The sequence below is a fragment of the Drosophila teissieri genome, chromosome 2L (assembly GCF_016746235.2).
Source record: "Drosophila teissieri strain GT53w chromosome 2L, Prin_Dtei_1.1, whole genome shotgun sequence".
Lineage (NCBI taxonomy): Eukaryota > Metazoa > Arthropoda > Insecta > Diptera > Drosophilidae > Drosophila > Drosophila teissieri.
In genome coordinates this window covers 4,316,014-4,335,937 of record NC_053029.1, presented here as the reverse complement: position 1 = coordinate 4,335,937, position 19,924 = coordinate 4,316,014, and the positions used below count along the sequence as shown (strand labels likewise).

Here is a 19,924-nt window from a genome sequence, read left to right as displayed (position 1 = left end):
CTGTCGATTTTACGCTTTGGCGCCTCATATCGCACCGAATTGAGCTTTACTAATTTTATGCTCGACGGAGTATGAAACTGCTGATATGCTTGGTAAGCGCGGTGCATGAAAGCAGTTTGTTAGTGGTACAAACACGTTAATACCCAATTAGCACTAAGCAGCAATTATCTTAACCACAGCTAATTTCAATTTCACCTTCTTTTCGTTGCAGGCGACAGACGAAAAATCAATAAATCATTATCATAAGTGATGCAAAATGACGAGTTCTACGATGCATTCCCAGTGTGAGCAACAAGACAAAAGTGCGACAAATGAAAGTGGTGCAAAATAAATTTCGAACAGACATTAGAAACAGCCTCCAGATGGAGAGGCTCCTGCTCCTGTTTTTCCTGCTCCTGGCGGGCAGGGAATCCCTGTGCCAAACAGGCGACACCAAACTGGAGCTACTGGCACCGCGTGGCCGGAGTTATGCCACCACCTATGAACAATATGCCGCCTTTCCGCGGCGGAGAAGCTCCTCATCCTCGCCAACGGGTGAGATGCAATCCCGTGCGGTGGACACCAGTGCCGATTTCGAGGTGCTCGAGGGTCAGCCGCGTGGAACCTCGGTGGGTTTCATACCCACAAAGCCAAAGTTCTCGTATCGGTTCAACGAACCTCCGCGGGAATTCACACTCGATCCGGTTACGGGTGAGGTGAAGACCAATGTGGTGCTCGATCGGGAGGGGATGCGGGATCAATACGACTTGGTGGTGCTCTCCTCACAGCCCACCTACCCCATCGAGGTGCGCATCAAGGTTCTGGATGTCAACGACAATTCGCCGGAGTTTCCCGAACCCAGCATCGCGATCTCCTTCTCCGAAAGTGCCACCACGGGTACTCGGTTGCTCCTCGATGCCGCCACAGATGCGGATGTGGGTGAGAACGGGGTCACCGATCAGTATGAGATTGTGGCTGGAAATGTGGACAACAAGTTCCGGCTGGTGACGACGGCGAATCCCAGTGGAGACACCTCATATCTGCACCTGGAGACCACGGGCAATCTCGACCGGGAGTCGCGTGGCAGCTACCAGCTGAACATCTCCGCGAGAGATGGAGGAACTCCACCGCGTTTCGGCTACCTCCAAGTGAACGTTACCATTCTGGATGTCAATGATAATCCACCGATCTTCGATCACAGCGATTACAATGTCTCCCTGAACGAAACGGCTCTGCCGGGAACTCCAGTCGCCACCGTGATGGCTTCGGACAACGACTTGGGGGACAACAGCAAGATCACCTACTATCTGGCCGAAACGGAGCACCAATTCACGGTTAATCCGGAGACGGGAGTCATTTCCACCACGGAACGCGTGAACTGCCCCCAGCAGAAGAGCCAGAAGAGCTGCGTTTTCACTGTGTTCGCCCGGGATCATGGATCGCCGCGGCAGGATGGACGCACCTATGTGACGGTGAACCTGCTGGACACCAACGATCACGACCCCATCATCAGTTTCCGGTTCTTTCCGGATGGCGGCAAGGTGGCCACCGTGGACGAGAATGCGGTGAATGGTACTGTGGTGGCAGCCGTGGCCGTTAAGGATTCCGATTCCGGTCTCAATGGCCGAACATCGGTGCGCATCGTTTCCGGCAATGAGCTGGGCCACTTTCGCCTGGAAGAAGCTGCCGACTTGCATATAGTGAGGGTAAATGGCGTCCTGGATCGCGAGGAGATCGGCAAGTACAATCTGACCGTGGTGGCGATGGATCAGGGAACTCCGGCGCGAACGACCACGGCCCATCTTATCATCGATGTCAACGATGTGAATGATCATGAGCCGGTGTTCGAGAAATCAGAATATTCAGCGGTGCTGAGTGAACTGGCACCCACGGGAAGCTTTGTGGCCTCCATCACAGCCACGGATGAGGACACTGGCGTCAATGCCCAGGTGCACTACGACATTCTCTCGGGCAATGAGCTCAAGTGGTTCGCCATGGATCCACTGACGGGTTTGATTGTGACCACTGGTCCGCTGGACAGAGAGATTCGCGACACCGTAGAGCTGAGCATCTCGGCCAGGGATGGGGGACCTAATCCCAAATTTGCCTACACCCAGCTGAAGGTGATCGTTCTGGACGAGAACGATGAGGCGCCACAGTTCAGCCAAAGGGAGCAGAATGTGACACTAAGTGAGGATGCGCCGCCGCAAACGATTGTGGCTCTGATGACGGCCACCGATCATGATCAGGGCACCAATGGATCGGTGACCTTTGCCCTGGCGCCCAGCGTGGAGCGCCTGTACCCGCTACAGTTTGCCCTCGATGCGTTGACGGGCCAATTAACAACGCGCAGACCTCTGGATCGTGAGAAAATGTCGCGATACGAGATACCCGTGATTGCCCGCGATCAGGGAGCACCCACGCCCCAATCGGCCACGGCCACCGTTTGGCTGCATGTGGCCGATGTAAACGATAACGATCCTCAGTTTTATCCCAGGCACTACATCTACTCGCTCACCGACGACGATGATATCAAGCTCAAGGCGCAGGTGGAGGTGGAGAAGTTGGAGAAGGAGAGGATCCTGCTCCATGTCACGGCCGCAGATAAAGACGATGGCGATAATGCCTTAATTGAGTACCGACTCGAGTCAGGTGGCGAGGGTCTCTTCCAGCTGGACGCCCGTTCGGGAGCCATCAGCCTGCGTGGCGATGCTGCTGCCTCGCTGCATTGGAAGCCCCACTACAAGCTGGTGGTATCGGCGCGTGATGCTGGGCAGCGGAGGAGCCAGCAAGATGCCATTGTGGACATTGTGCTCAAGTCCAAGTCGGAGTTGCTTGAATGCGGCCAGGCACAAGCTGGCGGTTATGAGTTCCAGATGCTCGAGGATCACGAGCAGCAAAGGAACAGCCAGCCAAATCGCGAGGTGGGCATCGTGCAGGTAAAGTCCGCGAATGGCAAGGCGAACTCTCCCATCGAATACGACATCATCCAAGGCGACAGGGCACAGAATTTCCGCATCGATCCCAGGAGCGGTCGCATCACCACCGCCCGACCCTTGGATCGCGAGGAGCAGGCCAATTATCGTTTGACTATCTTGGCCAGCTCCAGCTCCATTGCAGCCGCCGCCAGCGTCTCATATGGCCAGTGCATTGTTAATATAGCCATTATCGATCTGAATGATAATGCTCCCGTTTTCGCCTTGGATCGCGAGTCAGAGCCCACGATCTCGTTGCCGGAGAATGCGGCCGTGGGTCAGGAGATCTACCTGTCCAGGGTCAGAGATCGGGATGCGGGCGTGAACAGCAGGATCAGCTATAGCCTCACCCAGAATCCCAATCAGCAGTTCCGCATTGGACCGGTCACGGGAGTTCTTTACCTTCAGCGGCCCATCAGAGCAGAGCCCGGCTCCCTGATCCACGTGGAACTAATGGCCACGGATGCGGGCAGTCCTCCGCTCTCCAGTAAACTGAGCCTCTCTGTGCTGATAGCCGATGTCAACGATCACACTCCCGTCTTCGATCACACCTCCTATGAGACTTCCCTCCCGGAAACCACGAAAGTGAACACTCGATTTTTCGCCCTTGCCGCTACGGATATTGATTTGGGGGATAATGGTCGGATCTCGTACGAGATCATCGAGGGCAACACTGAGCGCATGTTCGGTGTGTTTCCCGATGGCTTCCTCTTTGTGAGAGCTCCACTCGATCGCGAGGAGCGGGATTACTATGCTCTAACCGTTTCTTGCCGGGATGCTGGTCAACCATCCAGATCCTCGGTGGTCCCGGTTGTCATCCATGTGATCGATGAGAACGACAACGCCCCACAGTTCACCAACAGCACCTTCACGTTCAGCATACCGGAGAACGCTCCTGCAGACACGTTTGTGGGCAAGCTAACGGCAGTGGACCGGGATATTGGTAGGAATGCGGAGCTGAGTTTCACTCTGTCCAGTCAGACGCAGGACTTTACAATAGACACCAGAAATGGTTTCATAAAAACACTGCGACCCTTCGATCGCGAGGCTCTGGTGAAGGTCAGCAGGAATGCGGAGGCAGGTGGCGAGGATGGTGCCCTCCGGGGATCCCTGGCTGGCAACTATATGCTACTGGAGGCCACCGTTTCGGACAACGGCATTCCGCGCCTGCAGGACAAAGTCAAGGTGAAGGTCATCGTCACCGATGTGAACGATAATGCGCCGGAATTCCTGCGAGCACCTTACCACGTGACCATTTCTGAAGGCGCCTCCGAGGGCACGCACATTACGCATGTCTTCACCCAAGATGCGGATGAGGGTCTGAATGGAGATGTGTACTACACACTGGCCAAGGGCAATGAGGCTGGCCAGTTCAACTTGGACAGCGCCACGGGTCAGCTTTCCTTGGCGCGCAGATTGGACCGGGAGTCCCAGGAGATGCATCACCTGATCGTCGTGGCCAAGGATGCTGCGCTCAAGCACCCGCTGAGCTCCAATGCCAGCATTACCATTGTGGTGCTGGACGAGAACGACAATGCGCCGGAGTTCACCCAGTCGAGCAGTGAGGTTTCCGTTTTGGAGACAAGTCCAACGGGCACCGAATTGATGCGATTCAGAGCCAGTGATGCGGATCAGGGAGTCAATAGCCAGGTGGTCTTTAGTATATCGGCTGGGAATCGCCGTGACACCTTCCACATCGACAGCATTACGGGTAGCCTGTATCTCCACAAGCCCTGGACTACGAGGACATAACCAGCTATACGCTCAACATCACTGCCTCCGATTGCGGCACTCCGTCGCTGTCGACCACCGTTTGTATAACGTGCTCGTGGTGGATGACAACGACAATCCGCCGATCTTTCCCAGCACTGCGATTGTGCGGCAGATCAAGGAGGGCATTCCCCTGAAGACACCCATTGTGACCGTAACCGCCGACGATCCGGATTCGGGGCTCAACGGCAAGGTGAGCTACGCAATCAGCAAGCAGGAACCCCAACTGCCGCAGGGACGACACTTTGGCATCAACACGGAGACGGGTGTGATTCACACGCTCAGGGAGATTGACCGGGAATCGATTGATACCTTTCGCCTGACCGTGGTGGCCACGGATCGTGCTCAGCCTTCGGAACGACAGCTCTCCACGGAAAAACTGGTCACCGTGATTGTGGAGGACATTAACGATAACGCCCCCGTTTTTGTGTCCATGAATGCGGCCATCCTGCCGCCCAAATTCGCGACTTCCAAGGGCAGCAGCACGGCGGTGATGCAGGTGCACGCCAAGGATGCGGACTCGTCCAGCAACGGCCTGGTGACCTACGAGATTGTCAGTGGCCCCCAGGAGCTCTTCAAGCTGCAACGGAACACGGGTGTCGTAACCTTTACCCCAAGTCCGCAACTGAAGCAGGAGGTGCGCTACCAGCTGACCCTGAAAGCCACCGATGAAGCCGTTCAAAGCGAACGTCGCAGCAGCGAGGTGTACATCACAATCATAACCCCGGGTTCCGGCGGAAGTGAATCATCCGTGCCGCAGTTCGAGCAACGGAGTAAGCTGTCCGGTTCCGTCTACGAGAACGAACCGATTGGAACGAGTATTCTGACGGTGACCGCGCATCTGGCCTCCGCCGAGATAGAATACTTTGTGACGAATGTGACGGCCGCAGGATCGCGTGGTCAGGTGGATCGCCTCTTCGACATTGATGCCAAGCTGGGTATCCTCTCCACCGCCGCCGAGCTGGACCGTGAAGCTGGACCGGAGGAGTACGAGGTGGAGGTCTTTGCCATCGCCCTCGGCGGACAGCCACGTACATCCAGCACGAAGGTGAGTTACTAGAAACCCAAAGTAATATTGAATTGCTATTGAAAATGTAAATAAGTGTGTTTTCACTTTGATTTTGAGCAAATTCCTTAATATTTTCAACTGCACGAAACCTTCCTTTTGTTGTACCCAAACTGAGGACACCATGCATCATACTCACTTTGATCGAAACGTTCGGAATCCGAGTGGGGCTTTATCAGATTCCGATTACTTACATAAAGGGGCTTTCGAACTTACTTTGGCACAGCGACCTTTCCTTTACTTTGTAACGAAAGGTACTTCATGCGATGAAATGAGGATATAGGGAATATGGCATATGGGATATGGGATATTGTTGCCGAGTCGGCCATTTCTGGGGCAGTTTCAAGGGCTTATCAGTGCAAGTCGAGACCGCACTAATGCGCTTTTAATGTCTTGTGCTGATATGAAATGTTGATTACACGCCAACCACTCCGCAGCTCCAGCTCCAACTTTAGCTCCATCTCCAACTTTAGCTCCATCTCCAACTCCCGCTCCAACTTCAGCTTCAGTCCCTCAGTCATCCTTTGCTGCACATGCACATGCGGTTATGCCTTCAGATTCAGATGCAAATTAACAGGCCAGCGAAGAGGACTCGCCGGCCGCTTCCCTAAGCCCGGCTATCTGCTGAATGAATTTGATGGGGCGCAGGGGGCGAGGGGGTCAAGGGGCAGGGGGGGGGCAACCAGACAGACCTGTGTATCGAGAAAATATTTCACATCCCAGCGCTGCATAAATGGGCCGCAGGGATAGAATTATAATAAGTTGCTTCATTGGCAGATGCCTTTAATTATGCCCAGTACCCTACTCAGCGTTCTCCAGGCATCCCGATGGTCCAGGGTCCTCCCCCCTCTGCGTTTGCAGGGTACTTCGCCGACCTCTACGAACCAACACATACTGGTTTTCAGGCCACAAGACATGCCGAGTATAAAAAGCCAGCAGAGAGAACAAAGGCAAAAAGAGCCCGGCGCAAGTACACTCGAACAAATTGAGTTCAATTAAAGTGTAATAACCATAATTGAATTGTTAATTAAACAGTAACAAGTACTTCCTCAAATGACTTTACTTAAGTGTATCCTAAGTTTCATTGCATGTTCTGGGAAATGTTAATCTATTGTTCACTTGGTTAAAAATCACTTTGCATAAACCTAAACAGCAGTAAAATAATTGCAAAATCTCCGTTTTGATTACTAAGTATTAGCACAGCAGTTGTATTTATAGGTAGTTAGGTATAGGTTGATCCTTTTTCCTTTGTGTAGCCATTTTCGATTCTCCACTCCACTCCACAGTCTTCTCTTTGGGGCCAGATTCTTCATTCTTCATTCTTCATTCTCCTGCTCCGCAGACAGCCATCGAGTGGCTGCAGCTTTTTGCCCCTTTTGGCCGCTCCGCGTGTTCATGGCCAACACGTCGTATGCGTAGGTATGCCAACAATGCACGCATGCAAATGTGTGCAGTTCCAGTTCCAGTTTCGTGCCAGAAGCTCAAGCGGAAAAAAGCTGAAAAAAGGTGAAAAAAGCTGGAAAAAAAGAACTGAAAAAAAAACACAGCCTTGGGTTAGTACAAGCAACTATGGTTTAGTGGATGTTTCGATCGCTGGTCCTCGCGTGCGAAGATCGTTTCAATCAATTCATTGTTGCATTGATTTAAAACGATTGTCATGTTTTCAGTTTTTTTCGCGTTAAGCTTAAATATATTTAATGCACACTCTCTGCAAGAAAACCACGCTTTAAACAAAGCGACGAATTTGGATGCATTAGCTAATCCAATTTTGTTAGCCAACTAGTACATACATACTAAGCCACCAGTTCACAGCGTTTAGTGTTAGCCATAATGAGCTTAGAATGCCATTAAGCGCTGCTTTCTAGTCTGCGGATCTTAGCCTGCTTTCGCAATGAATGCAATTAAATGTGAGCAAACAAGCGAGTGAATGTCATTGGGCTTTCCATCAAAATGTCCCCCGATCCCCCCGAGTCAGGGTTTGGAATTTCACGCAAATTTATGGCCAACCCAGGGCTAGTTTCTGTGTTCAGCTGGGTTTGCTGTTCTGTTTTTTTAGCTGGCCATTAAGCAGATTGACAAATGGTAACATTTTCTGCAGCTGCCCCCGCTTTCCACCGCCTCAAATTAGTTCAATTAGCCGCACACATTTCACCCGGCCTCGGGCATCCTGGCATGCTGGTGTTTTGCTCCAAAGGCTGCCCACTAATGCATTCGTGAGTGGAATTGGAAGTGGATCCCTAGCTGGGTCCTACTATCCACTATCCACTAGCCACTTCCACTTCATCCGTCTGATGTTACAAATTTGCATAAATTTTATTACAAATGCAGTATTTACTCGCATAGCACCGACTTAACACCATCTCCGCGGCACCAGACGCTGTATATATTTTACGAGTGCTGGTTCTGGACTCGAGAATTTATGGCCTCCTGAGCTCTTCTCCTGTGTCCTCCGTGTGCGACTCCACCAAGAGTTACGAGTTGGCTTTCGTAGACCGCTAGCTGGACTTGCGAAACACTAAGGCATATTGGTTCTTCGTCCTTTGAGTTTAGAAAAGCACTGGTTGCGTTTATGCCGAGCCAAAAGACTTGTAAATTAATTAGCACTAGTGAAAAATAATTATAAACATTAAGGTTTAAGCCATTAAAAGGTTAAGAAGCCGGTTTCGTTCGTGCCATTCTCGAGCAGAGAAGAGAAATGGCCCAAAACTATAATTCGCTCGGTCATAAGCAGAAAGTTCAAGCTGCGGCAACTGGCTTCGCAGATCCCATAAACCATATACCCCATATACCATATAAACCATATATACCATATACCACTACCCAGTGTAAGCGGGTCAATTTGGGGCCAGGTTAAGCGAGATGAAGAATGCGATTGACATTGCGACAAAGTTTGGCTGGGCACATAAGTGCTGGCTCGTACATGGAATACTCTGGGCATTTAGTGCCGAATATGGAACTAGTTTCCGCTCGATGCCATATCGCTGATGCCAGTTACCAGTGCTCCTCCTCCTGTCCGCCTGTCCTCCTCCTGTCCTCCAGTCCTCCAGCCAAGTGGGTCAGTGTTATTGACGCAACGAATACGCTTTATGTATCTCTCGGCAGGTCAGAGTAACCGTTCTCGACAAGAACGATAGTCCGCCGCAGTTCCTCGACTCGCCGTTCGTCTACAATGTCAGCGAGGATCTGCAGATTGGACACACCATCTCCACGCTGCGGGCCCACGATCCGGATACGCTTGGTTCGGTGACCTTCCTGCTGATGGATGGGCACGATGGCAAGTTCCTGCTGGAGCCCGCCACTGGAAAGCTCATCCTCAACGATACCCTCGACCGCGAGACGAAGAGCAAGTACGAGCTGAGGATTCGCGTGTCCGACGGGGTGCAGTACACGGAGACATATGCCACCATCCAGGTAAGGAAGCTTCTAGCCAGTTTAAGGGATAACTTGCAATGATTCCAAATTCTTTAAACTTTCTATTAGGTGAGCGACACCAATGATAATCCGCCCTTGTTCGAGGATACCGTCTACTCCTTTGACATACCGGAAAACGCCCAACGGGGCTACCAAGTGGGTCAGATAGTGGCCAGGGACGCCGATCTCGGCCAGAATGCCCAGGTGTCCTACGGAGTGGTCTCGGATTGGGCCAACGACGTCTTCAGCCTGAATCCACAAACCGGAATGCTGACCCTGACCGCTCGACTGGATTACGAAGAGGTGGGAACTCGATATATCTAATAGTCGTAGTTTGAATGTACTTAGGCATATTTTTGGTGGTTCTATTTATCAGGTTCAGCACTACATCCTGATTGTGCAGGCCCAGGACAATGGCCAACCCAGCCTGTCCACCACCATAACGGTCTACTGCAACGTGCTCGATCTGAACGACAATGCTCCCATTTTCGATCCCATGAGCTATTCGAGCGAGGTGTTCGAGAATGTGCCCCTCGCCACAGAGGTAGTCACCGTGTCAGCCAAGGATATTGATTCGGGTGAGTTTCTTATTTCTTATTATTACCACCCGCAGATTTCTTATTACCTTGCATATCACTTTATTTACGACAGGCAACAATGGGCTGATTGAGTACAGCATCACCGCAGGAGACGTCGATTCAGAGTTCGGCATCGACAGCAACGGCACCATCCGCACTCGCCGCAACTTGGACAGGGAACACCGATCGGCGTACACCCTTACGGTGACCGCCCGCGATTGCGCTGATGAATTTGCATCCTTCAGCGAACTGGAGGAGACGCAGCTGAAGCTCAAGTACCGATCGCCCAGAAAGTATCAGCAAACACGGCAGGAGTTTTTGGCCCATCAAAAGCAGCAGCGACTCTCGTCGACTGTAAAGGTAAGCTTCCATAGAGTTTATAACAAACAATCAGAATATTTGAAAGGATATATTCTCTGAGTTCTTGAAAGTCGGCTCATGGTTCTAATCTTGATGTTAGCTAGTTATCTCTACCGTTAGTTCAGACAGAATCGCTTAGTTCGTGAAGCCCTAATTAATTAGAGGACTAGTTTTTAGACACAGCAAAACCCGTTTGCTTCCTTTATCGGTTGAAGAACGTACACACATTCACCGTTTTATCTTGACTGCTATGAAACACAATTAGCCAAATACTGATCCGCACCTTTTTGTCCAGGTGACGATACTCATCAAAGATGTCAACGACGAGGTGCCCATCTTCGTTTCCGCAAACGAAACGGCGATCATGGAGAACGTGGCCATCAATACGGTCGTTATCGCTGTCAAGGCTGTCGACAATGACGAGGGCCGCAACGGGTACATCGATTATCTGATGAAGGAGGCCAGAGACGAGGACATGGCCATGGGTCAATCCGATCCGCTGCCCTTCTCCCTGAATCCCACCGATGGACAGTTGCGCGTCGTCGATGCCTTGGACCGCGAGTTGCGCTCCAGTTATCTGCTCAACATCACGGCCCGAGATCGCGGCGAGCCACCGCAGTCCACGGAGACGCAGTTGCTCATACGGATTCTGGACGAGAACGACAATAGTCCCGTCTTCGATCCGAAGCAATACTCTGCCTCGGTGGCGGAAAACGCCAGCATTGGCGCCATGGTCCTGCAGGTATCAGCCACGGATGTGGATGAGGGTGCCAACGGACGCATCCGGTATTCCATTGTGCTGGGCGATCAGAACCACGACTTCAGCATCAGCGAGGATACGGGTGTGGTGCGGGTGGCCAAGAACCTCAACTACGAGCGCCTCTCCCGATACTCCCTCACCGTGCGAGCCGAGGATTGTGCACTGGAGAATCCAGCTGGCGACACGGCCGAGCTGACCATCAACATTCTGGACATAAACGACAATAGACCGACGTTTTTGGATTCCCCATACTTGGCACGGGTCATGGAGAACACTGTGCCGCCAAATGGGGGATACGTGCTCACAGTGAACGCCTATGATGCCGACACTCCACCTCTGAACTCGCAGGTGCGCTACTTCCTCAAGGAGGGCGACAGTGATCTCTTCCGCATCAATGCCTCGTCGGGTGACATCGCGTTGTTGAAGCCCCTGGATCGCGAGCAGCAGAGCGAGTACACCCTGACCTTGGTGGCCATGGACACGGGCTCACCTCCACTCACCGGCACGGGAATTGTGCGCGTGGAGGTGCAGGACATTAATGACAATGATCCGGTATTCGAACTGCAGTCCTATCACGCCACTGTCCGCGAGAATTTACCCGCTGGCACTCATGTACTGACTCCCAGGGCCACGGATAAGGACGAAGGACTGAATGCCAAGCTGCGCTTTAACTTATTGGGCGAGCACATGCATCGGTTCCACATAGACTCGGAAACGGGCGAGATCACCACAGCTACAACGCTCGATCGCGAGGAGACCTCCGTGTACCACTTGACCTTAATGGCCCAAGACAGTTCCATCACCGAGCCACGTGCCTCGTCCGTGAATCTCACCATCAGTGTGTTCGATGTCAATGACAATATCCCGAAGTTCGACTCCACCCACTACAACGTAGCAGTGCCGGAGAGAATCAGCAAGGGTGAGTTTGTGTTTGGAGCTCGGGCCTTGGACTTGGATGATGGCGAAAACGCCGTGGTGCATTACACCATTAGTGGGCGAGATCAGCACTACTTTGATATAAACACCAAAACGGGCGTGGTGAGCACCAAGCTGGAGCTGAAGACTAGGACTAAGTCCCCTGATGACTTGACCTATACGATTGCAATATCCGCAATGGATCAGGGTGAGCAGCCACTTAGTTCCAAGGCTGAGCTCACAATTATCCTGCGACCCCCTGAGCTCTTTCCCACCTTCGCCTACATGGCCAACAGTCACTTTACCATGTCAGAGGATGTGAGGCCTGGCAAAATGATAAGCAAAGTCAGTGCCACATCGCCGAAAAAGGGTTTGGTGGGTAAGATTCGCTATGCCATAGCCGGCGGCATCATGGGCGATTCCCTGAGGGTGGATCCCAACAGTGGAGTCCTGAGCGTTGGACAGGATGGCCTGGACTATGAGCTGACGCATCTGTACGAGATTTGGGTCGAGGCAGCCGATGGCGATAAGCCCAGTCTGCGTAGCGTAACTCTGATAACGCTCAACGTAACGGATGCGAATGACAATGCACCCGTCATGGAGCAGCTCATCTACAATGCCGAGGTCCTGGAGGAGGAGTCGCCACCTCAGTTGATCGCCGTTGTGAAAGCCAGCGATCGTGACTCCGGCGACAATGGAAATGTCATCTATCGCCTGCAGAATGACTTCGATGGCACGTTTGAGATCACGGAATCGGGCGAGATCTACACCAGGGTGCGACTGGATCGTGAGGAGATCGGCGACTATGCGTTCGTGGTGGAGGCCGTGGACCAGGGTGTTCCTCATTTGACGGGAACAGCTAGTGTCCTACTGCATCTGCTCGACAAGAACGACAACCCGCCCAAGTTCACACGTCTCTTTTCCCTGAATGTAACCGAAAACGCCGAGATCGGCAGCTTTGTGATCCGAGTCACCTCTTCCGATTTGGATCTGGGTGCCAATGCAAACGCTTCCTACTCCTTCAGCGAGAATCCCGGCGAGAAGTTTCGCATCGAGCCGCAGAGCGGAAACATCACAGTGGCCGGCCATCTGGATCGCGAGCAACAGGATGAGTACATCCTCAAGGTGGTGGCCTCCGATGGAGCCTGGCGTGCCGAGACACCCATTACCATCACGATCCAGGACCAGAACGACAATGCGCCCGAGTTCGAGCACAGCTTCTACAGCTTCAGCTTCCCGGAGCTGCAGCAATCGATTGCTCTGGTGGGCCAGATCATAGCCACGGATCGCGATAAGCAGGGTCCCAACTCGGTGATCTCCTACTCACTGCAGCAGCCGTCGCCCATGTTCAGCATCGATCCGGCCACGGGTGAGGTCTTCAGTAAAAAGGTAGGTACCCAACTATTGTTAATATATATAATATTTATAATTGAATACTTAAATTCCCAACAGGCGGTGCACTTCAAGCACTCCCAGTATGTCCGCTCGCCGGAGAACATGTACGCCCTCACCGTTTTGGCCACGGACAATGGTAAGCCGCCGCTGTACTCCGAGTGCCTGGTGAACATCAACATCGTCGACGCCCACAACAATCCGCCAAAGTTCGAGCAGGAGGAGTATCTGGCGCCACTGCCACAGGATGCGGTTCGTGGTCAGCGAATAGTTCGGGTCCACGCCAATGACAAGCAGGATCTGGGCACCAACGAAATGGATTACTCCCTGATGACATTCAACTTGAGTTCGATCTTCACCATCGGCAGACATGACGGCTGGATCACTTTGGTCAGACCCATCCAAGTGCCGCCCAACTCTCGCTATGAACTGGTGGTTAGGGCCACGGATCGTGGTGTTCCTCCCCAGTCGGATGAGACTCGTGTCGTAATCGTGGTAACCGGGGAGAACCTGGACACGCCCAGATTTTCGGTGAACAGCTATCAGGTGATTGTGCCCGAGAATGAGCCAGTGGGGTCCACAATCCTAACGGTGGGCGCAACCGACGATGATACGGGTCCCAATGGAATGCTCAGGTATTCCATTTCCGGTGGCAACGAGCGCCAGGACTTCAGCGTGGACGAACGCACCGGTGGCATAGTGATACAACAGCAATTGGATTATGATCTGATACAGGAGTACCATCTGAATATCACAGTTCAGGATCTGGGCTACCATCCACTATCCTCCGTTGCAATGCTTACGATCATCTTGACGGATGTCAACGACAATCCACCTGTGTTCGATCAAAAGGAATACCACGGTTATATACCTGAGAACAAACCAGTTGGCACCTTTGTATTCCAGGCACATGCCACCGATAAGGACTCGCCGAAGAATGCTATCATCCATTACGCATTCCTGCCCAGCGGACCGGACAGGCACTTCTTCTCCATGAACCAGAGCAATGGCACCATTTCCTCGGCGGTGTCCTTCGACTACGAGGAGCGTCGCATCTACACACTTCAGATTAAGGCGAAGAACCCGGACTCGAGCATGGAGAGCTACGCCAATCTCTACGTGCATGTGCTGGGCGTAAATGAGTTCTACCCACAGTTCCTGCAGCCCGTCTTTCACTTCGACGTATCGGAAACCTCGGCGGTGGCCACCAGAGTGGGTGCCGTCCAGGCCACCGACAAAGACAGCGGCGAAGATGGACGTGTGTACTACCTGCTGGTGGGTTCCAGCAACGACAAGGGTTTTCGCATCGACACCAATACGGGCTTGATTTATGTAGCTCGCCACTTGGATAGGGAGACACAGAACCGTGTGGTCCTCACGGTGATGGCCAAAAACTATGGCAGCATTCGTGGCAACGACACCGATGAGGCACAAGTGATTATATCGATTCAGGATGGCAACGATCCACCGGAGTTCATTAAGCACTACTACACCTCCACGATTTCCGAGGCAGCTCCCATTGGCACGAAGGTCACCACAGTCAAGGCCATTGACAAGGATGTGCGCGCACAAAACAATCAGTTTAGCTACTCGATCATCAACGGCAACCTCAAGCAGAGCTTCAAGATAGATGTGCAGACGGGTGAGATTAGCACGGCAAGTCGCCTGGATCGCGAGGAGATCTCCACCTACAACTTGGTGATTGGAGCCATAGATACAGGACTGCCACCACAGACGGGCAGTGCGACGGTCCACATAGAACTGGAGGATGTGAACGACAATGGACCCACCTTCACGACTGAAGCTCTGAACGGTTACATCTCCGAGAATGAACCGCCTGGCACTTCCATTATGACCTTAGTGGCCAGTGATCCGGATCTGCCGCGCAATGGAGGACCCTTCACCTACCAGTTGGTTGGTGGCAAGCACAAGTCCTGGCTGAGTGTGGACAGAAACTCTGGCGTGGTCAGGTCCACAATCAGCTTCGATCGGGAGATCACACCTGTGCTAGAGGCACTAATCGAGGTCGAGGACAGTGGAAAGCCGAAGCAGAAGGCCCAGCACCTAGTCACGATCACAGTGTTGGATCAGAACGACAATCCATCGACCACAAGGAGCTTGCACATAGCTGTCAGTCTGTTCAATGGCGATCTGCCGTCGAATGTGAAGCTGGCCGATGTGCGACCCAATGATATCGACATCGTGGGCGACTATCGCTGTCGCCTGCAGAAGAATCCCGCCCAGAGTCAGCTGCAGTTGGCCATTCCCCGGGCCTGCGACCTGATCACCACCTCACATACGACGCCCATAGCTTCGGTGTTCAGCTATACGGGTAATGATGGCAAGCACGGCGATGTTAGCTCCAAAGTGAGTGTGGCCTTCCAGAGTTTCAACAACGAAACCTTGGCCAACTCAGTGTCCATCATGGTACGCAATATGACGGCTAACCAATTCCTGGCTAACCACTATCGACCCATTCTGGAGATGATTAAGTCGAGGATGAGTAATGAGGACGAGGTCATCCTGTACAGCCTACTGGAGGGTGGTAGTGGCAATTCCACTAATCTCCAACTGCTCATGGCTGTAAGATCGGCCAAGACCAGCTACCAGCAACCCAAGCTCTTGATTGAACGCTTGCGGGAGAAGCGATCGGCGTTCTCGGAGCTGCTGCAAAAGGAGGTGATTGTGGGCTATGAGCCCTGCTCCGAACCAGATGTGTGTGAGAATGGCGGAGTCTGCAGTGCCGCCATTCGACTGCTGGATGCCCACAGCTTTGTCATCCAGGACAGTGCTGCGCTGGTGCTGAGTGGTCCGCGGGTGGTGCACGACTACAGTTGTCAGTGCACCAGTGGCTTCTCGGGCGAGCAGTGCAGTCGCAGGCAGGATCCCTGCCTGCCCAATCCTTGCCACTCGCAGGTGCAATGCCGCCGCCTGGGCAGCGACTTCCAGTGCATGTGTCCGGCCAATCGGGATGGCAAGCACTGCGAGAAGGAGCGCAGTGATGTGTGCTACAGCAAGCCGTGCCGCAACGGAGGCAGTTGCCAACGCAGTCCGGACGGATCCTCGTACTTCTGCCTGTGCCGTCCCGGATTCCGTGGCAATCAGTGCGAGAGCGTGTCGGACTCTTGCCGACCCAATCCCTGCCTGCACGGCGGCTTGTGTGTCAGCCTGAAGCCAGGATACAAGTGCAACTGCACGCCGGGACGCTATGGGCGACATTGCGAGCGCTTCAGCTATGGATTCCAGCCGCTGTCCTACATGACGTTTCCCGCTTTGGATGTGACCACCAACGACATATCCATTGTGTTCGCCACCACGAAGCCCAACTCCCTACTGCTGTACAACTACGGCATGCAGAGCGGCGGCAGATCCGACTTCCTAGCCATCGAACTGGTGCACGGCAGGGCGTATTTCTCATCTGGCGGAGCTCGTACCGCCATCAGCACGGTGATTGCTGGACGAAATCTGGCAGATGGGGGTTGGCACAAGGTAACGGCCACCCGGAATGGACGGGTGATGTCACTCAGCGTGGCCAAGTGCGCGGATTCCGGGGACGTGTGCACGGAGTGCCTGCCCGGAGACTCCAGCTGCTATGCGGACGAAGTGGGACCCGTGGGGTAAGCTTACACTTAATCTATTACACCTCCTGACCTCTAATTTTGAATCATATCTTCCACAGAACTCTCAACTTCAACAAGCAACCGCTGATGATCGGTGGCCTGGCCTCGGCTGATCCCATTTTGGAACGACCTGGTCAGGTGCACAGTGATGATCTGGTGGGCTGTCTGCACAGTGTTCACATCGCAGGACGTGCCCTCAACCTCAGTGCGCCGCTGCAACAGAGAGGCATTTTGGCCGGATGCAATCGGCAGGCGTGTCAACCGGCTTTGGCCGCCGAACGCTGCGGAGGATTCGCAGGACAGTGCATCGACCGGTGGTCAAGTTCGCTGTGCCAGTGCGGAGGTCACTTGCAGTCGCCCGATTGCTCGGACTCCTTGGAACCCATCACCCTGGGCGAAGGCGCCTTTGTGGAGTTCCGAATATCCGAGATATATCGTCGCATGCAGCTGCTGGACAATCTGTACAACAGCAAAAGTGCCTGGTTGGACAATCCGCAGATGAGGGAACGTCGAGCGGTCAGCAATTTCAGCACCGCCTCCCAGATCTACGAGGCTCCGAAGATGCTTAGCCTGCTGTTCCGCACGCACAAGGATCAGGGTCAGATCCTGTATGCGGCCACCAATCAAATGTTCACCTCGTTGTCTCTCCGCGAAGGTCGCTTGGTTTACTACTCCAAGCAGCATCTCACCATCAACATGACGGTGCAGGAAACCTCCGAGCTGAACGATGGCAAGTGGCACAATGTAAGTTTGTTCAGCGAAAGTCGAAGTCTGCGACTCATTGTCGATGGACGGCAAGTGGGTGATGAGCTGGATATAGCCGGAGTGCACGACTTTCTGGATCCCTATTTGACCACTTTGAATGTGGGTGGAGAGGCTTTCGCGGGCTGCCTGGCCAACGTGACAGTGAACAACGAGCTGCAGCCGCTGAATGGATCGGGCAGCATCTTTCCGGAGGTTCGATATCACGGCAAGATTGAGTCCGGCTGCAACGGAGACATGGGGCAAGATGCCGCCCAGGTGGCCGATGCGCTGAGCATTGGCTTCACCCTGGTCATTGTCTTCTTTGTCATCCTGGTGGTGGCTATTCTGGGCTCCTATGTCATCTATCGATTCCGCGGTAAGCAGGAGAAGATTGGAAGCTTGAGTTGCGGCGTGCCCGGCTTCAAGATCAAGCACCCGGGTGGTCCAGTCACGCAAAGTCAGGTGGATCACGTCCTGGTGCGCAACCTGCATCCCAGTGAAGCCCCCTCGCCGCCAGTTGGAGCCGGAGATCACATGCGACCGCCAGTGGGTAGCCATCACCTGGTGGGCCCCGAACTGTTGACCAAGAAGTTCAAGGAACCCACCGCAGAGTTGCCACAGCCACAGCAGCAGCAGCAACGTCCCCAGCGACCGGATATCATAGAGCGCGAGAGTCCACTGATACGGGAGGATCACCACCTGGCCATTCCGCCGCTCCATCCTCTGCCCCTGGAGCACGCCAGTTCCGTGGACATGGGCTCCGAGTACCCGGAGCACTACGACCTGGAGAACGCCAGCTCCATTGCGCCCTCCGACATTGACATCGTGTATCACTACAAGGGCTATCGGGAGGCGGCTGGCCTGCGCAAGTACAAGGCCAGTGTGCCACCAGTTTCCGCCTACACGCATCACAAGCACCAGAACTCCGGCTCCCAACAGCAGCAGCAGCAGCACCGCCACACAGCGCCATTCGTGACCCGGAACCAAGGTGGCCAGCCTCCTCCGCCGCCCACCAGTGCATCCCGCACCCATCAGAGCACTCCGCTGGCCCGGCTCTCGCCCAGCTCGGAGCTGAGTTCCCAGCAGCCGCGCATCCTCACCTTGCACGACATTTCCGGGAAGCCGCTGCAAAGCGCCCTGCTGGCCACCACCTCCAGTTCCGGTGGCGTTGGCAAGGACGTGCACAGCAACAGCGAACGCAGCCTGAACAGCCCCGTAATGTCCCAGCTGTCCGGCCAAAGTTCCAGTGCCAGCAGACAGAAGCCCGGAGTGCCGCAGCAGCAGGCGCAGCAAACCTCCATGGGCCTGACTGCCGAGGAGATTGAGCGCTTGAATGGCAGACCGCGCACTTGCAGCCTGATCTCCACGCTGGATGCCGTCTCCTCCAGCAGTGAGGCGCCTCGGGTGTCGAGCAGTGCGCTCCATATGTCGCTGGGTGGCGATGTGGATGCCCATAGTTCCACGTCCACGGACGAAAGCGGCAACGACAGCTTCACGTGCTCGGAGATCGAGTACGACAACAACAGTCTGAGTGGCGATGGCAAGTATTCCACCAGCAAGAGTCTCCTGGATGGACGTAGTCCTGTGTCCAGAGCACTGAGCGGTGGAGAGACGAGCAGAAATCCGCCCACAACTGTGGTCAAGACGCCGCCCATTCCGCCGCACGCCTACGATGGCTTCGAGTCATCCTTTCGGGGATCGCTCAGCACGCTCGTGGCCAGCGACGATGATATCGCCAACCATCTGAGCGGAATCTACCGCAAGGCCAATGGAGCAGCATCCCCGTCGGCCACCACCCTCGGCTGGGAGTATCTGCTCAACTGGGGACCCAGCTACGAAAACCTGATGGGCGTCTTCAAGGACATCGCCGAGCTGCCGGACACAAATGGACCCTCGCAGCAACAGCAGCAGCAGCAGCAAACCCAAGTGGTGTCCACGCTGCGAATGCCATCATCCAATGGACCGGCAGCTCCAGAGGAGTACGTGTAATACGCGCTATAAGTCCACATTCATCTACAACGAAAGTTAGTGTTCCTAGCCAATTCACTGCAAACCCATCAAAACTTAAAAAAAACTCCGAAAAATTATTTAAATTCTGTTTCAAAGCAGCTTTTCAATGACTTTTCCAATTCTGTGTGGTCAAAAGCAAAGAGAAATTCTCGCTAGTACGTAAATGTATTTGTAAATTTTGTGTAAAGCTACATCTCTTCTTCGTAGATCTTAAGTAATGCCATTTTATTTTCAATGTACAACGAAAACTAAACGAGCATAGACTGTAAGTTAAAGAAATTGTAGAATCGTGCATATTACGGACAATAAGCAACTAATCTTATGAGAACGCCTTGTATCAAGGT

General features: G+C 53.5%; 1 protein-coding gene across 1 annotated transcript; it reads left to right on the top strand.

The window, feature by feature from the left end:
* Window positions 1–323: 323 nt before the first annotated feature.
* LOC122622067 (cadherin-related tumor suppressor) lies at window positions 324–19,642 on the top strand. The gene is given in 10 exon segments (XM_043800232.1): window positions 324–4,686; window positions 4,689–4,763; window positions 4,766–5,772; window positions 8,893–9,201; window positions 9,271–9,504; window positions 9,578–9,779; window positions 9,853–10,139; window positions 10,435–13,203; window positions 13,267–16,823; window positions 16,886–19,642. Coding segments are annotated over 10 exon segments (15,438 nt in total). The 5' UTR covers window positions 324–362; the 3' UTR covers window positions 19,560–19,642.
* Window positions 19,643–19,924: the final 282 nt, after the last annotated feature.